We start from the raw sequence: 24,811 nt of genomic DNA, 5'->3' as shown, positions 1-24,811 counted from the left end.
TGTGTAAAAAATCAATAAAAATATTTTTTAAAAATGTCTGCTTTAACAGAGATGGCTAGCTAGTTGTCACACCTGTTTCTTCTTCTGCCTGGGCAATCTGCTAGCTTATTTTTCCCAGGCTGCCTTGCAGTCGTTGAGACCATGTGACTGCGTCATTGACTGAGGCAATGAAACCCAAGTGAAGGTGATGGCACCACGTCCAGGCCTGGCCCATAAACATTTCCCAACTCTTTCCTTCTGTGGAGTTGGAAGCTCGTGTTGAAATAGCAGCGCCACAAGATGGGAGGATCCTCCATTGGGGAATTTATGTGTGCAGGAAATAAACTGTGTGTGAAGGCACTGAGTGAGGGAGGGGACTGAGGTTTACCTGTCATAACCTCTAGCGTGGCCTTAACTTCCAGCTTCTCTCTCATACTCTGGGCGTCAGACACACACTTCCCTGCCCTTGACTTTGCTCAGGCGGCTCCCTCTGCCTGAAATACTCCCTTCAAGGACCCCTTTAATGCACCGTCCATGACCTTCCCAATTCTGTGTCACCTTCTCCAAAAGACTCATTTTCCTTTAGATTCTCACTCGGTATTCCCCCATGCCTAGCAGAGTGGCCATGATACCAAGTGTTGGTTTGGATAACTTAGCTGTCTTCTGCCCTGACACTTCGAGCCACCAGCTTTGTGAATATAAAGCCTCATTTAATAAAATTTTATCGATGGTCCCAAAGGTCACATTTTTGGTCTTGGCACTGAGTCACTGAAGGGTGTCACAAAGCGACCCTACCGAGGAGTTGGCCCGCCCAGTTACCGCTGACCACAGCACTCTGCCAGGTGTGAGCAGAACAGGTGAGAAAAGGGTGCTGGTGGTGCTGATGTGTACAAGGAGAGACGCTTGTATCAGTAAAAATAGAAGTTTCATCAAACAGGAGGTTTGTCTTTTTTGCCTCCTGTTCTGCCTCCAGTGACTGGTACCTAGTAACTATACGTTGCACAAATGAAAGAATAATCAGGAAGCAGACTTAGATGTGTTAGTCTAAGTGTAGAGGGCATTTTGACTACAGGAGCGTGAGTGTGAATGAACAAAACGGGAGCAGACTTACGGATGGAGGTCGTAAGTGTGTGTGTGTGTAAGTATTCCCTATGTCGTCCATCACCATAATCAGGGCAGTCTGTCATGGAGTCCCCTGCCCCTTCAAGGAGTAGCAGTCCATACTCGGATTCCTCCTGAATCCAAGTTTGCTTATCAAAATACACTGGTCCCCTAGGGCACGGGCCAAGGGCAATCATGTTGTGGTCTAAGAACACTAGCTCTATGTGTGTGGCAGCTCTGCTGTGTGATCTTAAGCAAGCCACTTAACCTCTCTGAGCCCCCTTTCTTCTTTAGTTCAATGACCACCTCTCAGGGCTATTGTGTGGATGACCTGGAGTAAGTGCGATGGGAGCGTGGAAGTGCTTTGTGAAGTGCTCAGGCATACACGGGCTGGAAGGATTATCTGGTATTAGGGAGCCACCAGCGAAGCTGACAGACAATCCTGCCTGAAGCGACAACTGGCCGAGGCCAGAGCCCCGAGCCATCTCCCTGCTGGCAGCTTCAGTTCCAGAATAGAAGACATTAGGGACATTGGGTCTCTGCCTGGCAGCTCTCCTGATCCCCACTCTCGCCTGACACTCTGTCCCAGCCTTCCCTGGTACAGGGGAACCTGTGTCTGGGGGGCAGAGGTGGACCCAGGAAGCAGCCCCCTGCCCCCAGCTGGGTCCCACCTCACCGCACAGGCCACGGCCCTGGGCCTCGCTGGCTTTGCTGGCCTCCAGGATCATGAGTCCCGAGCTGTGGAGCCACTGGATCAGGATGTGTGACGGCGTCCGGATTACGTACATGTGGCCTGTGTCCTCAATTCTGAACCCATACCTGCTCACGGGGGGCCGTACAGGCTGTGAGTCCACTGTCACCTTAAAGGGGGGAGGGGTTGTGCTGAATGTGAGCACAGCTTGGTCATCTATCCATCCGTCCATCCATCCATCCCTCCAATTATCCAACAACAGTTATTAAGCGCCCTCTCTGTGACAGGCTCTGTTTCAGGCACCGGCAGCCAAGACACAACCCGAGGTGCACAAAAGAGTTCCGTGGAGGTTTTATGAGCACATGACAAAGAAGCCAGAAGTGCAACATCTAGAAGCAGGCCACATCTCTATGGGCAAATTAGCAAATTCTGGGTCCCTCTAATCACTCTCTTCTTTCCTGCTTCTGCTCAGATAATTTCTTCTGGGAGATCTTCCCCAAACCCCCAGCCTCTGGGCCGGGCACTCCTCTCTGGGGTCTCCCCATCTCTGCGCTGACCACTAAGACAGAATCCCTCAGAGCAAAAGTGCGGAAGTCAGATATTTAACCACAATCATGAAGGTCACTGTTTCTTGCCCCTCTAACGTCTTCTGTCACAGTATTCCTCCCGGTATTCTTCCTTGCTTGACAGTACGGTGGCCAAAGTATTCTAATTAAAACCCCTTCCAAATATACTTAATTTTGCATTGTTTTTCTTAAAATTGTCCTTCCCCACCCAGTTCCCAACCATGAATAAGCCTCAGGCCCCTCCACCCCTGGAAGCCCTGGCCCTCCACTGACTGCTGCCCGGCCCCAGAGACCGGCTCTTTGACAGACTCACCTTCCGGTTGAAGCGATCAATGGTGACCTGATGGGCCAGGTGAGTCACATTCAGCATCACCAGACAAAACGGGGGCCAGTTCAGGTGCCCCTGCAGAGACATCCCAGCCCCCATCAACCCATCAGCTTGGAGCCCCATCCTGCCTCCTATTCTGGTAAGCAAGTATGAGCACCCTCCGCCCCCATCCCTGACTCCTCTCCCAACAACATGCCAGCGGAACCATTGGGGCTGTGCAATGGTGCAGAATCCCATAGAACATTTTTGGCTCTACCTGACCTCCATGCAAGCTCAGCCACAACGAACAAACAAAGAACCCGGCCTCCTCCACCTGGCTCATGGGGCATCCTAGTGGGGATTCCCTGCAGCTGGCACCCTTGACCAGGCCACATCCCTGGAATGGCATCCCAGATCCTATGCACATGCCTAGGAAGCTGAGACAAGCTGGGGATGGCACAGGCCCCAGGAAAGGCCAGCAGGTGGCAGACACCACTGACTCTTTCCCCACGCACCCATTTCAGGAGACCCCCGGGAGACAGAGCTTCCGCATCTGTCCTCACCGCCTCAAAACCCAACTCATTGCTAATCCCCCTCCAGGCCTAGTCATAGCCCCAAGTGCGGGCAGAAAGAAGCAGGCAGTCACCAGGTTGGCGCTTTTGCAGTCAAGGACATGGACGGTGACCATTTCGTCTGGGCTCTGGCTGAGGGTGTAGATGGCCTCCTTGAACAGGGCTGCATGGCTCCCATCGAAAGTCACAAAGCTCAGATCAGGGAAGATGGAGCATCGGCCTGCGGGAGGGCAGGGGACAAGAAGAATAAACAGGTGCCTTCAAGGCCAAGGCTGCGTAGGAACACGGAACCGGTGCCTGGGTCTTTTCCTGGGCGATGCAGAGGCCCTGGGGGCTAGAGGGTCACACAGAGGTTGCAAGGGTAGGAAATCTGCCAGGTCAAGGGTCGCACTGAGACAAGAGGTCCCACGGGAGGTCATTTTCAGGTCAGGGTTACTCTAAGGCTGGGAAGCACCAGGTCAGAGGTAGAAATCAGGCTGGAGCAGAGGTACAGGAGGACACAGTACAAGGACAGGGGAGGCTCCAGAGGACCCCAGACTCACAGGCACATTCCCAGAAGGGGCAGCAGCGGTCCCCGCCCACTCTCACTGAGAGGCCCAGGACCCCACAGTGAAGGGGTGCAGCACCCTGGGGACAGTGCTGAGTCAGGTTCACCCGGATCAGCTGGTCCTCCAGGCAGATGTGGCGGATGCAGTCCTCCTCCGCGATTGGCTGGGCACAAGGTGAAGGGACGTGTGAGGGCCCAGGCTAGAAGCCACAGCCACTCACCCCCAGCCCACCCAGCCTGAAGCCATGAGGGCCCGGAATCCTTTCAGATGCAGGTTCTAGCAGGAGGAGACCCTGAGGTAAACCTACCAGGGAATGGAGCCCTCATTCTCCATCTACCCAACCCATCGGGGCCTGGGGCTGGGCTGCGCATGAGACTGAGGGTCAGAGGACTGACTCCCTGAGTCTTTGCATATCTGCCTGGTCTATGCTGAGATCCCCAGGTACACAGTGTGCAGACACACTAGCTCAGACTCATAGAAGTCTAAGCACCCCTCCCACAAGCACCCCTCCCACACTCTATCTATCTATCTATCTATCTATCTATCTATCTATCTCACAAATGCACAAAGACAGTCTCTCAGCATCATGTATCACACATACAGATATCTGAGTGTTCAGAGTCTCACATACATGAACACAAATGTGTGTACACAGTCCCATGCAGGCACCCAGACACAAACATGCACACTGACATACCCATGTGGTTACACCTGGACATCACACCAAGCCATCCAATTAGCCCCTGGGGCCCCTTTGGGGCACAGTGTGACCCTGATATGGTATCAGGGGCCCAGAGGAGCCTGGAGAACTTTTCAGGCTCCAGGGGCATGGGGAAGGGGTGAAGGCAGTGACTAGACCCCATCTTGTAGTCTGGCCGCTGGTTAAGAAGCTTCCATAGGACGTGCCCCTAGCCCAGGTATGTGAGTGTGGTGGTGCCCAAGCCCAGTGGCATGGGAGGAGGGAAGGCATGGAGGGTCCATATACAGGAGGCCAGAAACCTCCTGTATCACTCACGACACACATGGCAGATGCGTTGGCCTCAGTGGTGGTTGCCAAGGCCACGGCTGAGCCCTCGGAGATGCTCTGGACTGGGACCGAGCGCCCGGACTGCTCCGTGGTGGCCTCTCCCACTGGCCCTGCGGGGGGCCGAGGTCCTGCCGAGGTTCCATGGGCCTCAGGGAGTTGAGGGAGCAGAACCAGTGAGCTCTCTCGGGAGGCGGTCCTGGCCGAGACAGGGCTCAGGGGATGGGATGTGGGCACGAGTGGCCCTGTGCCGGCCCAGGGATCCTTGGCCTCGGTCACCAAGGTAGCAAGAGTGTGGGCCACAGCAGGCGTGAGCGCTGTGGGCCCCTCCTGGGCAGAGCCGTGCACCCAGGTGGGCAGAGACACCTGCTTGGACAGGATGGCCATCTTCTCCGTGGTGCTCTTTCGTGGGGCAACAGATACTGTGGAGGCCACCCCGTCGGCCACAGTCACCACTCCAGAGGTTGGCAATGTGGCTCCCAGAAGCGGGCCTGGAACTGTGCCTGCTGCCGGAGGGGTTGTGTGACTGGGTGGGTGCACCTGGGCCACCATAGCTGGGGTGAGAGGCTGTGCAGGGCTGAGGGGCTGAGCAGATGGAGTCGTGGCCATGGCGGGAGATGTGGCCTGCTGCTGGAGTGGAGGGGTGACGACAGGGCCCTCGGGGCCAGGAGTGGCCACTGGGGCAGATGTGCCCACCTTGGCCAGGGGTAGGCTGGTGTCGGGAGGTAGGCCAGAGAGGAGCTGGGGGGGTCGAGTTGACTCCGGAGACATGAAGGGTGTGACCCCCAGCCCATGGGCAACTGTGGACAGGCCAGTGGCAGCCAGAGTCCCTGGGGGTGGCGCTGGAGGCCTGGTGGCTGTGGTGGTGTGCCCGGAGGGGTGGGACGGGGCAGTGGGGAGTGGGCTGGGAAGTGGGGATGGCAGCAGGCCCGTGGGCTGGCCTGGCCCCAGGTGGACCTTCTCTGTGGGTGGCATCATCTCCACTCCCTGGGTCGCCACAGGGCTGACAAGAGCCTGTTCTGCTGCTGCCCCAGGCTCAGCTGGGGGGCTGCTGGGACTGGGAATGGGCTGGGTCTGTATGGACTGGGGGATCCCTGTCCTGTTTGTGACCTTTGTTACTGCAGGTGTCAGCCAAGTCTCGTGGGACTGTGAAGAAGTGGGAGGCCTGGAGGTCACTGCAGGGGAAGCCACAGGCCTGGAGGAGGGACCTGCAGGCAAGCCCAGGCTGGGCAAGGCCTGTAGGGGTGTCGTCCTAACAGGCAAGGAGCCAGGGCCTGGGACTGTCACCGCTTTGGTCATGAGTGGGAAGCGAGGTGCAGGGGGTGACTGGGAGGAGACTGTAATGTTGGGGCTCCCTGCAAAGGTCATGGTTACCCTGGTCGTCTCCATGGCACCCAACCCCATGCCAGGTGTGGACATCTGCCGCAAATGGGGGAGGGATGAGGACCTTGGGGCGTGCGGGGTGCTGGGGGGGCTGGCGGTCACTCCCTTGCTGGCCGGGGCCCCTGTGGCATGGGCAGGGAGGTTCGATGCCGTGACCCCCAGGGGCTCCTGGGTGGGGGCTGGAGGCAGCGGTGGCCCCTCAGTGGCTGCCAGGGATGGGTTCAGGGCCGTGGTGGGCGGGGCAGCTGGGGTGAATGCCGGCCTGTGTTGGGGGGCCCCGGGAGTGTCTTGTGGGAACTGTAGCTCCTGGTCCCTGGGGGTGGGCAGCTCTTGACTCGGAGGCAGGGTCTCATTGCCATGGGCTTCCGTGGGAGCCAGAACTGCAGGCTCCACACCTGGGGCAGATGAGGAAGAGGCTCAGAGGGTGGGGTGACTGCTGCCCGGGGGTCACACTGTGCAGGGCTGGGGTCAGATGGGCACCCGAGGTGAGCGGGGAAGACAGCTTCCCACGGCTTGTTAGGCTGCCTGACCAACCCCCGGCCTCTGCCACGTGGGTGACTCAGAGGAGCCAGCGGGTCTGGGCTCTGCTGCGTGACTTCAAGCCAGTCCCTCCCTTACTCTGGGCCTCATTTTTCCTCTGTGAAATCGGGAGGAAGGGCTGGATGAGGGAGGTCTCAGCCTGCTCTACAGTGTTCTTCCAGAGGCCCCTCTGCTGACCCGGCCTGTCCAGGGACCTGGGAGGTCTGGGTATGACGGGTCCGTGAGACCCTGGGGTTTACAGCGAATCCGAGGGAGGGATGAGAAGTGCAGGCCACTCACAGTCCTCCACGTAGACGCATCTCTGTGTGACTTCATCCAGGACCTTGGGGGTGGGGCATGCCGGCACACAGCCTTCCACCCTGGGGACAGAGCAGGGAGGGTTAGTGGTCGGGAATGTGAGAGGGTCAGCTCTTTTCACCTGCATTGAGCACGGGCCTCGTCCTTTCTTATGATGTGTGTGTGCTCTTATCATGTACACACTCCCATGAACCTCCATATCCTGTCACATATCACACAGAAGCACACATACCCCAACATACATGCTGCACATCCTGCCCTCAGACCGAGAGGGAAACACACAAACAAGGTCCAGCTAAGCACACACTGTGCACTCACTTGCATGTGCTCACATGTGCCTCTATCCAGGCACATTCTCACACACGCCCCCATGCCTGCAGGACTCAAAAATATTCACACAGATATACATACAGGTCCACACAGACCACTACAAACATCAGTGCACACACGCTCATGCACACAGCTGCACCAACACCCAAACACACGCAGCTCAGACACATGTGTGCACACAGCTGTACAAGCCCAGGCAAACCTTGTACACACAACACACACAGGGCTCAGCTATACGCACATTGTGCACAGATATTCACATATGCTCAGATGAGGCACATTCATCTGGTACACACCCCTCATACACACAGCACACATGTGTATATAAGTATATGTGAGTACACACACACCTCGATATATGCTTATGCCTCTGCCACAGATGACATACAAACTCATTTCCACATATGTATGCTCTACAGCAGTGGTTCTCAACCTTCTGGCCCTTTAAGTACAGTTCCTCATGTTGTGACCCTAACCATAAAATTATTTTCGTTGCTACTTCATAACTGTAATGTTGCTACTGTTATGAATCGTAATGTAAATATCTGATATGCAGGATGGTCTTAGGCGACCCCTGTGAAAGGGTCATTCGACCGCCAAAGGGGTCACGACTCACAGGTTGAGAACCGCTGCTCTACAGGCTAATGCGCATACCTTGATGCCATGCCATCTCACCTGGGCACGTCCTGGCAGCTGGCTGCCCTGGGGTCCCGGCAGGTTTGGAAGCAGGGGCTAGCACAGGCATCGTAGCGCCACTCGCAGATGGGGTAGGCAGCCCCCGATGGCTTGGCATCTGGAAAGTCAGCCGCCCCAGAGTCTGAGGATGGGGCATCAGTGCCATAGCACAGAAGCAATCCAGCTCAGCCCACGCCCGCCCGCCCACCCTTGGAAGAGACAAATGGACTCATGGGGGAAAAGTAGGGACAAATAAATAAAAGCCAACCTCAGGGGACACTGTCGCTGAGAGTTGGGGTCAGGGCCTGGAGGATCCATGGAGTGGGGTCAGGGAACTTGGTGGAAGGGCTGAGGAAGGGGGTGCTATGGAGTAGGCATTGGCGTTGGGCTTTGAGGGGTGACTGAAGAGAAGGCTGTGATCCCTGATCTCTCCATAAGGCTGCCTGTCACCCTACCCCTCTGAGACCCTGGTGGTCAGGCTTGCCCTGCACCCCAGGACACAACCCCATCCTTCCTGCTCTGCCTCTGGCCAGGCCACTGCAGACCTCCAGGGAGCCAGGAGGCTTTCCCCTGAGGGTGAGGGAGGGGTTGGGGAATCTCCTCCCCTGTCAGCCAAGGCCCTGTGGGGCATCTGGCCCCAGACAAGGAGAGCTGTTCTTTACAAGTCCAACCCCCCCCCCCCCCCCCCCCCCGGTTCCCAGAGGGCCTCCGTGAAGTAGCCAGTCTCCGACCGGGTGCGTGGAGTTTGTCTGAGCACTGTCTTTGTTGCCCCTAGTAACTTGGGCTACTAATAATAACAACAGCTGACTCAAATAGCACCAAGTAGGATACTCAACATTTCACACAAGTATGCACTCATTCATCCTCACAATAACCTTACGAAGTAGCATTATTATTATTCCCATTTTATAGATGAAGAAACTGAGGCACACAAGCTGCTGGGGAAATTAAACTCTCCCGGGGCAGAGTTCCTCATAAAAGGCCCCGTGGCCAGGGCCTTGGCAGATGAAGGGTCTTCAGGGGAAGCGTGTGTAGCCTCTGCGGGGCTTCAAGGCAGACAGGACCCCAGACCTCCCTGGCACACGTGGGGGTCTCTGCTCCTGGCCCCGCCCTGCAGCCCCTTCCTGACTTCCTAACCCCTGCGCTGCTGCTGCCTGTGAAGAAACCTGCTTTCCAAGATCCTTGGGACCAGAACCGAGAACTTCACTATGAGCCAGGCCCAGAGCAAAGCGCACGAGATACATTCGATCGCCCACAGTAACCCTGAGGCAAACATCGCCGTTGTTCGGGTGAAGAAACAGTCAGGGAGGGGGTTCTCCTCAAGCGCCAAGGACCCCGGTCAGCATTCGAACCCAAGGCAGTCTGGCTTCAGAGCGTGGGCTCACCCGCTCTGCCTCGGGGTCCTCCAGAAAGGGACACAGCCCTGCCATCACAGCCAGCGATGACTCTGTCCTGGGTGGGGTTCTTGGTGGACTGGCTGGAGGACCGCTGAATGTAAGCGTGAGCTGGCCCAGCCTGGCGTGTGTGTGTGTGTGTGTGTGTGTGTGGTATGGGTGGGGGTGATCAGTGAACAGCCTGGCTGGAGACACATTTACACATGTGTGGGTTCATCCATATAGTGGGAGGTGCCCTCACAGGCATGAACACACATGTGCTCATACGGGTCAGAGAGGCCAGCCTGGAGCGGTAAAGAAATTGTGATCACTCCCTCCCGGTCCAAGCAGAGACTAAGTCATTAGGGGCAGGCACACCGGCAGGGGGATGGCAAAGCCCTGGGACCCTTTCCAGTCCTCGCTGGAAAGGACATGGTGCTGCCCCATCACAGGGGCCCGGGCCTCAAGGGGCGGGGGGTGGGGGGAAGGGAGAGGCTGCGGTTCGCAGGGCGGGCATGTGCCCCCATCAGCATGAAACCTGAGCCAGAGAGCTGCGCAAGCAGCGCCACGATCACTCTCCCTGTGTTTCCACAAAGGCCGCCCTATTTTTAGATGTGTGACTGGCCTGTGGGCGTAGGCAGGACCCGGGAAGCTGGCTGGGCCCCGAGCCACGCTGCCCACACTCCTCAGGCCACCAACATGGAGGCCAGGACACTTCCCGCCTCAGGGTGGCACCCACGTGGCCTCCTGGTGCCAGGAGAGTGAGGATTCCATCTCTTGGGGGCCCTTGGAAGGGGAATAGGAGAGGGCAGGAAGGGCGGTTGAGCGAGGGGCTGAGGAATTGAGGGTGATGGCAGGGCGGACACTTACCCAGAAGGCGGAAGAGTGTGCCCCGGCGGAAGACCTCGGAGTGTTCATATGGCCGCAGGGCCAGCGTGGGGCCTGACACGTGAAGGAAAGAGCCAGGCTCTGCCAGGGACTCCAGGGCCACCAGGCCTGCCCGCCAGGTCCCCTGGTGCAGTGAGAAGGAGGCGTGGTGGTGGAAGGCGTCGCTGCCCTGCCACTTGGCCAGTTCCAAAGACCCGTTGGCTGTGACGTGGAGGAAGAAGTTGGGTCTGTCCGCTGCCTCCAGGGATACCACATCTGGATCTGCAGAGAGCCACATGGTAAGGTCAATGCAGAGAGAGGCCCTGATGGGGGGCACACACCCGGCACCCGTCTGCACTCTCAGTGACACAGGACAGCTTGCACTCTGTGGAGAGCAGGCCCTGCTCCTCCAGGCCCGCCCGCCTCCCGTCGGCCCACCTCCTCTGCCTGCCAGCTGCCCCTCTGCCAGCCTCCTCATCCCCAGGGCAGGTGGAGGGTTGGAGAAGCCACCGACTGCCAAACCTCGGGAGGTGAGCGACCTCCCTCCCTTCCCTCCTTCCTTCCGCAAACACTTTGAGGACGCCCCCCTGTGCCAGGTGCAATTCTAGATGCCAGGACACAACAGTGACCAGAACAGACGGACACGGCCGTCCTGGTGGAGTTACGTTTTATTGGTCACACCAGACAAGCTGGGCTTGGTGATTTGCCAGATTTCAGTGACCCCAGCTTGGTCCTGCTCCTCACAGAATCCCAGGGGGTCAGAGCTGGTGGAACTAGGGGACCCTGAGTCCAACCCCAGATGGGAACACAGTGTCCCCGAGGGAAGGCACTTGCCCAGAGCCTGTTTCCCTACCCTTTCTCCAACATCCACAAGGACCCATTTCTAGAGTGGGGCTCACTGCTGGCTGGATATCCCCCTCCCTACCCAAGACAGTCTCTACTCTCCATTTGTCCTCATCACAATCTTTCCCACCCCTAAGGATGCACCTCCTCCACGCAGCCACCCAAGACCTCACCTGGAAGGCACTTTCTCTTTTGCTGTCCAGTACCTTGTATATAGTATGGGGGGGTGGGGAGGGAGGAGCACAGGATGGAATCGGGGTGGGAGCCTGGGTCCTCACTGGGTCTGCCCCCCTACCCCCAGCTGCCCACGAAACCCAGGCCTGACTGAGAGGGAGGCTGGACTCTGGGTCCAACTTCTTCCTCCCCACAGTGATGCTCTCAAGGCCAGGCTGCTCTGGAGTTCTTAATATGCCCGTAAAACCACTGGAAAATCAACACTTCCTCTAGTGCAGACCTTACTAGACTAAAATATTGAGTGGGGAACAGAAAATCCCCACTAACAGATGGCCTATCACATCTGGAAGGTTGTGAGACACCCTTCTTCACACAGACCTGGGGGTCAGCAATGTCTGGGGAGGAAGTATCCTTCTTGGGGTGGTACTTCTGGCCCTCCTGTGGCCCAGTGCTGGCTCCTCACTCCCAGGCCCCGCTCGTGCAGTGACATGGTTCCTCTGGCACCTCCTACTGCACCTCCAGCTCACACCACCGTGAACATCACTCATTGCTGGGAACTCTGGCTGTGCGTGGAGCAGGGCCGGAGCCGGGGTGTCCCTCCCCTCTGGGCAGGGTCTGCGGCTGCTCAAGCACCACTGAACTCTGGAGAGGGGTCGATGCCTGTAACGCTAAGCCCTCGGGGTTGCTGGTGGTCTGAGACCCAGGAGGCGGGTCCCAGGTGTGCTCCAGTGTGTGTCCCACCCGCCTGGAACTCAGGAGCATAACCTGAGCAAGTCAAGAGCCGGCCACTCCATTCACAGGAGGAGGCCCTGCTGGGGTCAAGGTTCCAGCCAGTTCCCCTTGGCATTTAAAGTCTATCCCGGCTCAAAAGTGGGACTAGGAAGGAGCAGAGGGGCAGGGAAGGAAGAAGAGGAGAAGGGGGTGGGGGAAGGATAAAAAGGAGGAGAAGGGAGCGGAGGAGGAGGAGGGGGAGGAGGAAGAGGAGCAGGAGGAGGAGAAGGAAGGGGAGGAGGAAGAGGAGAAGGGGAGGAGGAAGAGAAGGAAGAGGAGGAGGAGGAGAAGGAAGAGGAGGAGGAGGAGGAGAAGGAAGGGGAGGAGGAAGAGAAGGAAGAGGAGGAGGAGGAGAAGGAAGGGGAGGAGGAAGAGAAGGAAGAGGAGGAGGAGGAGAAGGAAGAGGAGGAGGAGGAGAAGGAAGGGGAGGAGGAAGAGAAGGAAGGGGAGGAGGAAGAGAAGGAAGAGGAGGAGGAGGAGAAGGAAGAGGAGGAGGAGGAGGAGAAGGAAGGGGAGGAGGAAGAGAAGGAAGGGGAGGAGGAGGAGAAGGAAGGGGAGGAGGAAGAGAAGGAAGGGGAGGAGGAAGAGAAGGAAGAGGAGGAGGAGGAAGAGAAGGAAGAGGAGGAGGAGGAGAAGGAAGGGGAGGAGGAGGAGAAGGAAGAGGAGGAGGAGAAGGAAGGGGAGGAGGAAGAGAAGGAAGAGGAGGAGGAGAAGGAAGAGGAGGAGGAGGAGGAGAAGGAAGAGGAGGAGGAGGAGAAGGAAGGGGAGGAGGAGGAGAAGGAAGGGAAGGAGGAGGAGAAGGAAGAGGAGGAGGAGGAGAAGAAGGAAGAGGAGGAGGAGGAGGAGAAGGAAGGGGAGGAGGAGGAGAAGGAAGGGGAGGAGGAGGAGAAGGAAGGGGAGGAGGAGGAGAAGGAAGGGGAGGAGGAGGAGGAGAAGGAAGGAGAGGAGGAGGAAGGGGAGGGGAAGGGAGAGCAAGGAGAAAGTAGGGAGGAGAGAAGTAGCGGTGTTGCCACCTGCTTTGCTGGAACACAGCCATTGTGTAAGGCTAGATACAAAGGTGTCTCTGGACTTTGGCCTCCGTTTTTGGTTGTTTTGTTTTGTTTCTCAGGAAGAAGATGGGAGGTGTCTCTTCAAAGAAGCTAAGAGATTGAGGTCAAACCCTGTCTCAGTTGGGAAAGGGGCACCAGCTGGAGCCCCACATGTCTTCAGCTACTCTCGATAGTTTAGAGCAAGCATGTCAACCTCCTGCATGCGGCCCACAGTGAATATTTTTGTGGCCCAGCCAATATAACGGTGTGTAAGAAATGTTTTAATAAATATTTCATAACTTAATCTTTACAATATCCTGTTATGCATAGTTATTAATAACGAACTACAACATTCACTAATGACTGATTACTGCAATCACGTTGCATTTATTTCCCTGATGCACCTTACGCGCAGGCGCACCATTTCTCTCCACTAATACTAGCAGCGAATATTTTAGCAGCCGACTGCCACATCATTAGTCATGTACTGACTTGCTTGGTGTGTGTAACGGGAAATATTTCGCTTTTGGAGAACAAGAAAAATAGGTTTATTTGCATTACGCCTATTCATTTGTGCAGCTATTCAGTGTCTGGTAAGTTAATGTTCAAGAAAAAATATTAATTTTTATTAAAATGGTCTATTATGTTAACGATGACTCATTTATTTCAGCCCTTTGTATTCAGCATGTCTCTATAGAAATAAACCTATGTGTCTATGAAATTGAAGCTTTTGTTTTTTGCGGCCACTTAAACGTAAACCTTGTGTATTTGGCCTATGTTAGCCTTTGAGTTTGACTTGCTTGGGTCAGAGCCTCAGCACCTTCCCTCCTCTGGCAATGCCTCCCCAGAGGCGGCCTTACCGTGGGCCTTGGCCTTGTCCAGTGCAGCCGTCAGCAGGAAGTTCACGAAGTCCCCCGGGGCCACATCCTCTGCGCTCACCAGGACTATGGCACCGCCTGCCGCCTTCATGGCCACACGGGCACCACCAGCTCCCTGGCTGGCCAGCTGGTAGGGGCCCTTACCTAGTGCTGGAGAGAAAGGGCCAGTCAGGAGGCCTGCCTCCTGGGGCCTGTGCCCACCTCCCGTCCCTACCTGCCCACCCCTGCCAGAGGTGGGGCTGAGGGAGGGTGCCAAAGAGGTGCTGTTGGTCCCATCCCTCACCCCAAGCTCTAGGGACCTCGATTTCCATGAGAAGGAAGGACAGGGACTTGAGGCTGTCACCCTTGAGGGGGACCAGCATAGCGCCTGAGTAACTTCACAGGAAGCCTGGGAACAAGGTCACCCCCAGGGGTCATAAGGACCTCCCAAAAGTCTCTCCATGGGCCTGTCCCCCTGCCTGAGACTCTACACCGCCAGCCACTGCTCTATTCAGAGTCCCCATTGGGAGGAGATAGCAGACCTGGTCTCTGCCCAGCCCGGCCTGAGGGATGAAGGCCAGGGGCTTGGGCTCACACTAGTGTTTCCTTATTCCCAGCATGCGCCACTTTTGTGTCTCTTGGGGTCCTGCACTGTCAGTATAGGCTGGTTTCCTAGACCAGTGGTCGGCAAACTCATTAGTCAACAGAGCCAAATATCAACAGTACAACGATTGAAATTTCTTTTGAGAGCCAAATTTTTTAAACTTAAACTATATAGGTAGGTACATTGTTATTAACTTAATTAGGGTACTCCTAAGCTGGCCTTTGCTAAAAACCTCCTCAATCTGACTGAGGTGCGTTCGCTGAGGTCGACCCCTTCCAACTCTCCCATCCACACTCGTCTTGTATGCTTGTTTCGTCTGTCTCTTTTCCGAAAACCGACTTCTGCGCATGGGCCACGAAGTTTCAATCGCACTGTACGTGTGCGCCCGCACGTGGTGTTTTGTGGAAGGGCCACACTCAAGGGGCCAAAGAGCCGCCTGTGGCTCCCGAGCCGCGGTTTGCCAACCACGGTCCTAGACAATTATAACAGCCTTGTAAGTGACCTCCCTGCCTCCTCCCCAAGTGCCTGAGTCACCTTCCTAACACTCCATGCTGGGACTCATCAGGAGCTCCCATTGCCCTCAGGAGAGAGTCCAAGAGCCCAGCTTGAATTCGGGGGCCTTTCATGCCCAGCCCCTGCCTACCCTCCCCTCCCCACACCTATGCCCCTGCCACACTAAGCTTCCCTTGTTGTTCCTTGAAAGAGCCTGCTGTGCCCCGCCTCGTGTCTCCACTCATGCTGCCCCCTCCCGGCCCCTCAGCATAGTCCTCCCATCCTGTGCCTGGCAAACGCCTCCTCATCTCTGGGGCCCAGCTCAAATGTCACCTCCGCGGTGAAGCTCTCCCTGCACCCCTCCTGCCACACACCAGCATCGGCCCTCCCGCTGGGCTCCACAGGCCACAGCTATCACAGCTCCTATGAGGGATCTCAGTCGGGGGTCCCTGTGTGTCTCCTCTCCTAGATGGGAGTCAGGCAGCGCTGTGCCTGCCCACAGTTCATAATCAGCCCTCAAACACAAAACCCCAAAGTGCAGTGTCCACGCTGTGAACACTCCCACCGGTGGTCAGCTTCAAACTACCAACTGAATGCGGAGTTGGGGACACACAGTTGGTTCTAGAGAGCCGGTGTGGGCCAGCTCAGCCAGTGCCCCCCGCCCCGCCCCCCGTGACAGCTCTCGTCAACCATCAACTCCCCAGCACCCGGCAAGGACTTGGGCCAGAGAAAGTGTGGGAGAAAAGCAAAGTGAGGAATGGACGGGTGGGTGGGTGGGTGGGGAGGTGGAGGATGCTAGAAACAGCCTGTCCTTTGCCAGTCACTGCTACCCAAAATGCCACAGAAGGCAGAAACTCTGCTCAGAGCCGTCTTGCTGAAATGTCTTGCCTGATGTCAGGCAGACACCGCCTGTCCCAGGGACCACAGTTCTCCCATCACAGATTTATCCCTTTAGGGCTTAAAGGTAATTGTCCATCAGGAGCCCTGAGGCGCTAACACATAAGGGGGACTGCAGTCCCTGTGAATGACGCTGTACCCTGGCCCAGCCCTCATCATTCAGACCCCCTAACTGGTATCTTTGTCTCTAATTGGTCCCCTATCACTTCTCCTTGCTGTACTCTTTCCAGGGAGATGTTTTTCAACCCAAAATCTGAGAATGCAGGGAACTGGACAAGAGGACAGAGCCTGGAAGGACGGGAGGGGTGTGGGGGTGCACTGGAGGTCAAAGGTGAATGACACCAAGGACCTGCTGAGCATCTAGCTCTGCCAAGGTCTGCCCTTGGCCCAGCTGGACAGAGATCCGAGCCAGAAACTACTCCTGGGCAGCCCTCCTCCCACTGCCCACTGGCCCCAGCAACTAAATTGACTAATTGGCTCTAACGCTGGACATTAGCCTCCCTGGGGTCTGCACTCTAGTTATGACCTGTGTTTTCACTCTGATTAATGCAGGGAGGGAGCGTGTTCTGGGACCCTACGACCCTGGCTAAATTTGATGACGAATCTGAGGGGCTGAGCCAGGCCATCCTTGGGAAGAGCAGTTTGCATTTGCCGTTGCCAACTTAAAACTTCGGTAAACCCCAGAGAGTGTCCCATGGGCCTGATGAGCTAGATTAGGAGGGCCGTGGGGTGGCCCACTGGTTTTTACTTCCTGGTGGAGCTGCCCTAATGAGCACAACCCCCAGGAAGCTGGCCTGGCCTGGGCTCCATATAAGCTTCTGGGTATAGAGTTCTGGGGCATCCCTGGGCCCTGCACTGTCCGGGTTCTCTCTGCATGACAGGGTCCCTCCCTGCCCCATGTCACAGCTCTTCCAGGGCCAGCAGGGCCCTGCCGCTGCTGTGGCATCAGGTCAGGGCTGGCAGTGCCCCAGCCCCCAGGTTCCACTTGGGGAGGATGGGCTTACCTTTGTTAAAGAAGTCACAGTCGTATGCTGAAAGAGAGAGATCAGCCTTCTTAGGAAGCTGGAACAGATGGGCAGAGCCACGGCCCCAGCATCCCAGCTCTTCCTCCTTCCCCAAGGGGTGGACCTGGCCTGCCTCCCAAACTCCAAGATTCAGGCATGGCATTATGTTCAGATATCTTGAGCTGTAGGAAATACAATGGCTCCTCTCTGTGCCCCCTGCACAACGCTCAAAGCAGGTCCAGAGGAGGCACTGAGCATTTATGGAAAGAAAGAAAGGAAGGAAGGAAGGAAGGAAGGAAGGAAGGAAGGAAGGAAGGAAGGAAGGAAGGAAGGAAGGAAGGATGTTGGGAAGAAGGGTCTGCTTTGTGTGTCCCCAAAGGGCAAGATTAGAATCAAGGGGTGGGAGTTCCAATCGGAAATGTCGCGGAAGGTCCCAGAGGAAAGCAAGCACAGATAGAAGTCAGTCTGTCAAGAACCTTGGATGGAAAGGGACCAGGTGAGTCCAAGATCCAAGTTCCCCTGGTGCAGTTTCCACCAGGCTGTCAAAAGCTCCTCTAAGCGTGTGCTCAGCGCGCCCTCTAGTGGCCCAGTCTTGTAACACAGCCTTTTCCCCTGGCTCCTCAGCCACAGTCCTCAGTGGGTTGGAGTAAGCTGGGGACCTTGAAAAGGGCGCCTAAATCCAGGAGCAAGGCTATGAGGAGCCAGTTGGGTAGACCTGGGATAAGTGAGGAGGGGCTTCTCCATTCATAGGTGTGATCTGAAGAGAGCCACCAACTCCACCCCACAGCCCAAACCCCCTAATCAACACTACTGCTTTGCAGGGGTCAGAAGATTGATCTGCTGTACTGCTCTGGGCAAGTACCTGCCTCTCCTCACCTGTGGATCAGAAAACGGAACTAGAAAATTAGAAGATCTCTGAGCCTCTGGTTTCAGGTGTGCACTAGGTTCATGGCAAGTCACCCAGGATTGTCAAGAGCCGGGCCCCTAAAGTCAGGCCTGGGTTAACCCCATCTCTCTCACTGGTCAGCTGTGCACACTGGCACAAGTCACGCAACCTCTAGTCACTTGGTGCCCTCCTCTCTGAGATGGGACCACAGCTAGAATCTGCCCCATAGACTTGTGATGCCTGGGCTCGGGTAAGGCAAGGGCTCACCTCGGTGCAAAATTTAAGGAGGCATCAGAAATCTCAGTAACCAATTTCTACTGATGTTCATCAACATTTTTTAAATTTCAAAATTAATGCAAAATCCCTAGAATGAATAAAATATCAAAATTTTTAAAAATAAAGTTAGGATGAGTGACAGCACCTTGCTGAGTGATACTGGAGCCCGAGGCAAAAGGGAAAAATCAATAATACTAATCCTGTCATTCCTTAAAATGTTGGTATTTTGTTCATCAAAGTTATTTTTACATTCGTTTTGATTTTTAAAATATACTGTCAACATATGACCTATGTTGTGCCCCACTGAGTGCCTCGCTCGCCTCGCCCCAGCCCTGCACCTGCGGATGAGCGAGTTAACGCACAGAAGGCACAGGGCCTGGGGCACAGCAGATCCTTGTTCAGTGTGGGTCCCCTTCTCCTTCCTGGAGGATTTGTATCAGAGAAGGAGAGGGAGCAGCAGACAGCAGGAGGGCCCAGGGCACTGGTGGTGGAAGGGTCTCAGGGGAAAACAGGCAGAGAAAGGGGAAGCCAAGGGCCGCTTCTGCTCCCCCTTCCTCCTGAGGTCATCCTGCCTGGAGCCCCAGGGCTCAGGACATGCCAGCACCCACGTTGTCATGACATATGACAGCAATAGCTAGAGCATCGTGCTGAGTGCTTTACATGTGCTACCACATTTAAACCTCACAGCACCCTGCAAGGTAGGTACAGTTCTCTGAACCCTCGATTACAGCTCAGTGCAAGCAATGTCCCCTGGTCACCCTGCTTGATGGAGCTTGAGTCCCAGAGGGTTCAGCCCCAGGCCTGTGTAATAACCATAGCACTGCAAAGTGAGGCGTGCTTGCACCAGGAAGATCACTGTTATGCAGAAAGAAATAATCAATAATCAATCATTTAAATTTCTATATACTTTTTCATTTTAAAAATATTTACTTTTTTATCTATTTCGTGATATACATTTATGCTGATAATATACACATGTATGTGTACCTGTGTATGCATATGTGTGTGTGTTCAAAATATTTTTACTTGATAAGAGTGTGCAACCAAAAGCGTTTGCAAACCACAAGGCCCTAGGTATACTGATGTCTTGGGCTGCCTCTGACAGCAGGTCTCAGCTGACAAAGGGCTTTTACATTCACTATCCCATTTGACCCTCACAATAAACCTGGTGGGACAAGTCTATTCTTTTTCAGATGAGAACACTGAGCCCCAGGGAGGTTGGGGGCTTGTTTGAGGTCACACAGCTCACAAATGGCAGCTCTGAGTCTGGAATCCAGGACTCCTGACTCCTCTAGCACAGTGGTTAAGAGCACAGGTTACAGCCAGGCTGCACTGGGTGAACTTGAGCATCTTATTTAATCTCTTTCTCTAACCTGTTTCTTCAACTCTAAAACAGGAATAAACAGTCCTCTTCATAGGGGAGTTGGTAAAGAAACTATACTAATAAAAGCATAACATGTGAATTAGACCAAACAGCGAAACGACCTTCTGGACGACCTTCCGGACGAAGCCAGGGCTGCGAGGGCTGAGCCCCTTGCACGATTTTTGTGCATTAGGCCTCTAGATAATGAATGATACACACAGAGCAGCTGGTGCCTGGCACAGAATAAGTACTCAACAAATGCTAGACAGAGTGATGGTCCCCCTCAGGCCTGCCCACAGAGGGCCCCACTCTCCCCCTCAGGTGATTGGACACTCACGGCAGAGACGTGGGGTCCGCCAGTCGATGGCCACCCCGTGCTGGCAGCACTGGTGGGCATAGGCGGACACGCTGGCACAGAAGCACTCACAGTCACCGCCCCGGCTACACCCACATGTGTCCGTCAGGCAGTTTGAGTAAAACCAAGTGACATCAACCTAGAGGAGGTCAGAAGTCAGAGGTCAGAGGACTGACCCTGAATGTTTGCCCGGAAGCTTCTCAGCTGATGCCAATCAGACTCAGGGAGCAGCAGAAACACGAAGGGACCACAGGATGGTGTGAGCTGCCATGCAGGCAGGATCAGGGCCTAAGCCATTGGATCCCGGGGCTGGAGGTGGGGGGCTGAGGAGCAGACATGGGCATGAACTGCCAGCCTGGGCCACAGACAGCTGCCTTGGGGGCCTGCAGGCTGCGGAGCAGAGCTGAGCCCCAGCTCTCCTGTCTCTACTGCCGCTGCCACAGCAGGAGGGTGTGGGGTTCAGAAGAACTTCCTGCCCCGGGAAGAGCCAGGTGGAGATAGGCTCGAAAGGGCACAGCTCTGTTTGTCCTGCTGTCTGTCCTGGGTTGTCTGGAGAAACAGGACAGACTATTTCATCTGAGCTGGAGGCAGGGAACGGCAGCGATGGGTCTCCCCTCTAGGCCTGAGGTGTCTCTCCCGAGGCGTGACGGGGGTTGGGGTCTGAGAGCAGGAGGGACCCGAGGAGAAAGGTGGGGTCAGGAGTGGCCTTGGCTGGGGCCCACTCACCACAGGGTGGCAGGTCTCAAACACCTCGCTGAGCAGGATGCTGCACTCCTTCTTGGCGAACGGTTCTCGGAGAGGATTCAGGACACACGTGTCCCGGGCATCGAGGGTGTCTGGGCACTGAGGGCAAAGGCAGGGCTGTGGACCTCCCTACCCCCAAACGCCTGTTGCCAGATGTGGTCAGGCAGACTCTTAGAGTGACCCCCTGATCTCACCTCCTGGGGTTCGTGTCCTTGTATAACTCCCTCCCCGTGAGAGTGGGAGGGGCCTAGAACGCGCTTTAAACCAACAGAAGACAGCAAAGGTGATGGATGGACGTGGCTATGTCAGTGATTGCATGACTCTGTTGCATTATTTGTAGAGCCCATCTTGCTGGAGTCTCTCCAGACAACAGCCAGCAAAAAACTGAAGCTCTCAGTTACCCGGTTGCAAAGAACTGAATGCTACTGACTGCCACGTGAGTGGGCGAGGAAGCAGATCCACCCACCCCACCCTCCGAAGCAAAGGAAAGCCCAGCCGAAGCGGACAGCTTGACTGCAGCCTGTGGTACCTGAGGCAGAGGACCGGGCAAGCCGTGCCCTGACTCCTGACCTACGGAAACCGATCATACGTGTGGATGGCTGACTGCTGTTTAGCCCGAGGGACTGTTGCTGCACAGCTATAGATAACACGATTTCCTGATGTCAGCTGACCCCCCTCCTCCCTCAGGCCTACATTTTCACTACAGCCTCCCGGGGAAATGCCCAAGGCGAGTAACAAGAGAGAAATAGCTGGTGGAAGGAGGGGAGCAGTAAGGGTTAGTCAACCACTCAGCTTCTCCAGAACGAGAATGGGGCAGAGCACACCTTTCTGAGGCTGTGAGAACAGCCTTGTCCCGCCTTAGGATGACATTGAGCTCCAGGCCATGACCCTAGTCCACATGGGTGCATCTCTGTCTGCTCCCCAACAGAGAATTAAGGACCTAAAACTACTCAGTCCAGGAAAGGCGACTATGTAACACTCATCCCCACCCTCCACTGCTGCCCCATGGCAGACATAACTAATCAGTTTTCCTTCCAACTGAGCCTGACACAAGTCTTAGATATCTCTCAACACAGCATCCCTGGCAGCCTCTTCTCGCGGATCAGAGTTGTCAGATGAGGTGAAATCTATTCACCATACCTCTCCTGGCACAACCCCTTCACAGAGGACCAGAGAAGATGGGACTTAAGGTTACCCAAGTCCCTGATGACCCAAGACAAGAACCCAGGGTCAGTGCTCACAGCTTGGCAGCCTCAGTCAGACACCCCCCTCATTTCTGCCTCTGCTAATATTGTTCTCCCTTTTCAGAGGTCTTCTCTCTGATATACTCATCCTTCTAAGTTTGTCCTATTCTTTAAGTACCACACTAGTTCCACCACCTTCATGAAGCCTTCTCAAATTGCCTCAACCCACACGGGTCTCTCTTGGCTTCTCCTCTGTGCCAGACCTAGTGCCAGGCACTGGGGGCACAGACGTGGGTAAGATGGTGATGCTTCAACAAGCCTCACCCTCCTGCTAGGTGGTCATCTCTCCTAGACAGAGACTGTCTCCTTCCCAGTCCTCCCCCGCCCCCCCCGCCCCCCCCCCGCCCCCCGGAGCCTGGACCAGGGCAGGTGTGCACTGATTTGTGAGATGGGATGGTAGGTGTCCTTGGGCCACAGGATAGTCTGGGCTGGGGATGCAGCTCAGAGGCCGAGAGAAGAAGGAGCAGCCTCCCACCAGTGTCCCTTTTGCTTGACCTGGGCCAGGTCCTCTCGCGTTGGCCAGGGCCCAGCTCACGGGGGCTTTACCTCAACTGCAGCCCAGCTGCTGCCAAATTCCTGGGGGTTAGTTAACTCCAAGTTCTCTGGGGTCCTCATCTCATTGATGGTTTTTAAGTCAAAGTTCCCACAGAGCCCCGCCAGCTGGCCCTGGAAGAAGAGAGGACACCATGTCAGTTGCAGGCTTGCCAGGGGTGAACCATGGGCAGGGGGTTGCCGTGAGCCCAGGAATCTGTCATGAACCTAGAAGCAACTACTGAGGTCCCAGGATGAAGAGGATGAAGAGGAGTAGGTGAAGGGTCAGATAAGAAGGGGTGGGGAGGACAGGACAGAAGGCATGCTGCTGCTGGCTCCCCCGGGAGGGTAGAGCTCACCCACGGACACCCAGGGGCTTGGCTCAGCCCCAGGCAGGAGCAGATGGCTCCTGGAGGGTCACTCGTCATGTGACTACCTGCCACTGTGGCCCAGCCTGGATGTGCACTGTGGTCCTCTGGTCCCATAGGAGGGTGATGTGCTCCCGCGGGAAATGCACCAGCGTGAAAAACCCTGCTTGCCACGTGTGGACCTCTTGCTTCTCGTCCAGGAAGCTCTCAGGACTCTGAGGCGACAGAGATGGTCATTCCTGAGGCCAAAGCGTCCCCCAACACCTGAGGCAGCTGGGCCTGGCCACAGGTCACTGCCCAGCCCCGGGACCTCACCAACTCCTACGCCTCCCTCACACCTTGACATTGACCTCTGTGTTCCTGACCCTGGCCAAGGTCAGGAACCATCTGAGCTGCTGATTCCAGGGCTCCCAGAGAAATTGCTGTGGTAAAGAAACCAGTCCTTAGCCCTCTTCCGCCCTCAGCCCGTTAACCTGCCACGTGACCCTACAACCTTCACCTGCACCGGGCCTTACGGGATTTCCCGAGTCGTCATCAAAGATGATGAGTGAGTTCCCAACGTTGATGGAAATAAATTTCTTGCAGATGATGCCAGAGCTGTAGCAGTTTACATTTTCTACAATCACAGAGAAGCTGAAATTTGATGTGCTCTGAGGAGAAAACAAATTCCTTTAGTGAAACCAGCGAGAGAAGAGGTCTGCTGAGAGGCACAGGGGTAGAGGGACACGAACTCTGAAGTGGCTTTCAACTCACTTCTACCTCTTATTAGCTGTGTGACTTTGGGCAACCTACTTCAGTTTTCTGAAGCTCAGTGTCCATTGGGGGGGCGGGGGGAGGCACCTAGTGCAGTGTTTAGCATGTAGTGGCTCTCCAAAAAGTATCTGATGAGTGAATGGATGAATGAATGAGTGAATGAATGAATGAATAATAGGAGGACAGGCGTGTAGGGGAAGGGACACTGCCTCACATACAGTGATAATGGTAGGTGGCAGTGTAAGCCTTTCTGGAGGGCAATTTGCAGGCATTAAGCAATATTTTACATGTACATACTTTTTATAGCAATTTCACTTCTAAAAGTCTAGAGATACTTTCACAAAAGTACTCATTGTGCATTTAAATATTGGCAACAGCCTAAAAATCCATCAATGAGGGAATAATAAAACAGACTAGAGCATGTCCTCTCTGCAGAATTCAACAGCAAGAAGAAAGAAAAATGTGTGCACTGACTATATGAGATAATGTTCAAGGTATACTGTTAAGTGGGGAAAAAAGCAAATTGTAGAAACTTATCCATATAAACGAAACAAAGAGTGTATAGGTGCGTGTGTGTGATGAAAAATGATCTTTCAGGATTCACACCGGTTAGGAACAGGGAATGAGAACAAAAAATATATGAGGAGGAATATTTGTTTTTAATATGTGCTATTCTATTATTTTAAATCTTAGTGAAGGACATACATTAGCTTCGAAATTTAAAAAATAAAATGGGGTCTGTGGAGCTTTGAAGTTATGTGCCCCATAGATAGGACTCATTCCATAAAAGGTTTATTATTATTACACTAGAGGCCCGGGGCACGAAACTCGTGTGCGGGTACGGTCCCTAGGCCTGGCCTGTGATCAGGGCCATCTTCCCCGGCTGCCCGGCAGCTGGCCCAGCCCCCACCGCCTCCCATCCCCCAGTTCCCTGTTTGCCATTGGGGGATCAGAGCCTGCCAGCCAGGGGGAGGGACCAAGAGGTGGTCAGTGCGCCTCATAGCGACTGGTCGAGCGGTTGTTCTGGTTGTTCCGCCGTTTGGTCGATTTGCATGTTACTCTCTTACATATATATATATAGATAATGAAATAGACTGGCCCTTAGCAAAACCAAGGTCCCCTGGTGTGTCTCTGGCACCCTCCCACCTACCCTGCTGGTACCCTTTCCTCCTGCTGGAGGGGATCCTGCTTCTACTGTGCCCCGCCCCATCGCCATGCCTCTTCCTCCACGTGACTCCTTAAGCACCAATTCTCCATTCGGACTTCTTAGTTCAAACCTGACCCAGCTCTGCCACTGCCTGGCAGTGGGACCTTGGGCAACATACCTACCCTTTCAAAGCCCCAGTTGCTACATCTACTAGTATAACA

General features: G+C 55.2%; 1 protein-coding gene across 1 annotated transcript in view; it reads right to left on the bottom strand.

Moving 5' to 3' along the window:
* Positions 1-24,811, bottom strand: part of OTOG (otogelin) — a 76,272-nt gene that overhangs the window by 14,905 nt on the left and 36,556 nt on the right. Inside the window, exons 25-39 of the mRNA XM_036326887.1 lie at positions 23,206-23,340; positions 22,759-22,905; positions 22,338-22,457; positions 20,530-20,646; positions 19,786-19,942; positions 16,924-16,950; positions 13,930-14,097; positions 10,257-10,535; positions 8,014-8,131; positions 6,991-7,070; positions 4,780-6,566; positions 3,759-3,927; positions 3,291-3,436; positions 2,651-2,740; positions 1,757-1,940 (exon numbers count right to left, since the gene is read on the bottom strand). Of these exons, the coding sequence (XP_036182780.1) occupies positions 1,757-1,940; positions 2,651-2,740; positions 3,291-3,436; positions 3,759-3,927; positions 4,780-6,566; positions 6,991-7,070; positions 8,014-8,131; positions 10,257-10,535; positions 13,930-14,097; positions 16,924-16,950; positions 19,786-19,942; positions 20,530-20,646; positions 22,338-22,457; positions 22,759-22,905; positions 23,206-23,340 (3,724 nt within the window). The remainder of the gene's footprint in view (positions 1-1,756; positions 1,941-2,650; positions 2,741-3,290; positions 3,437-3,758; positions 3,928-4,779; positions 6,567-6,990; positions 7,071-8,013; positions 8,132-10,256; positions 10,536-13,929; positions 14,098-16,923; positions 16,951-19,785; positions 19,943-20,529; positions 20,647-22,337; positions 22,458-22,758; positions 22,906-23,205; positions 23,341-24,811) is intronic.

Source organism: Myotis myotis, unplaced genomic scaffold (genome assembly GCF_014108235.1).
Source record: "Myotis myotis isolate mMyoMyo1 unplaced genomic scaffold, mMyoMyo1.p scaffold_m19_p_10, whole genome shotgun sequence".
In the NCBI taxonomy this organism is placed as follows: domain Eukaryota; kingdom Metazoa; phylum Chordata; class Mammalia; order Chiroptera; family Vespertilionidae; genus Myotis; species Myotis myotis.
The sequence above is the reverse complement of the archived record's forward strand: the minus strand, read 5'-3'. Positions and strand labels throughout refer to the sequence as shown.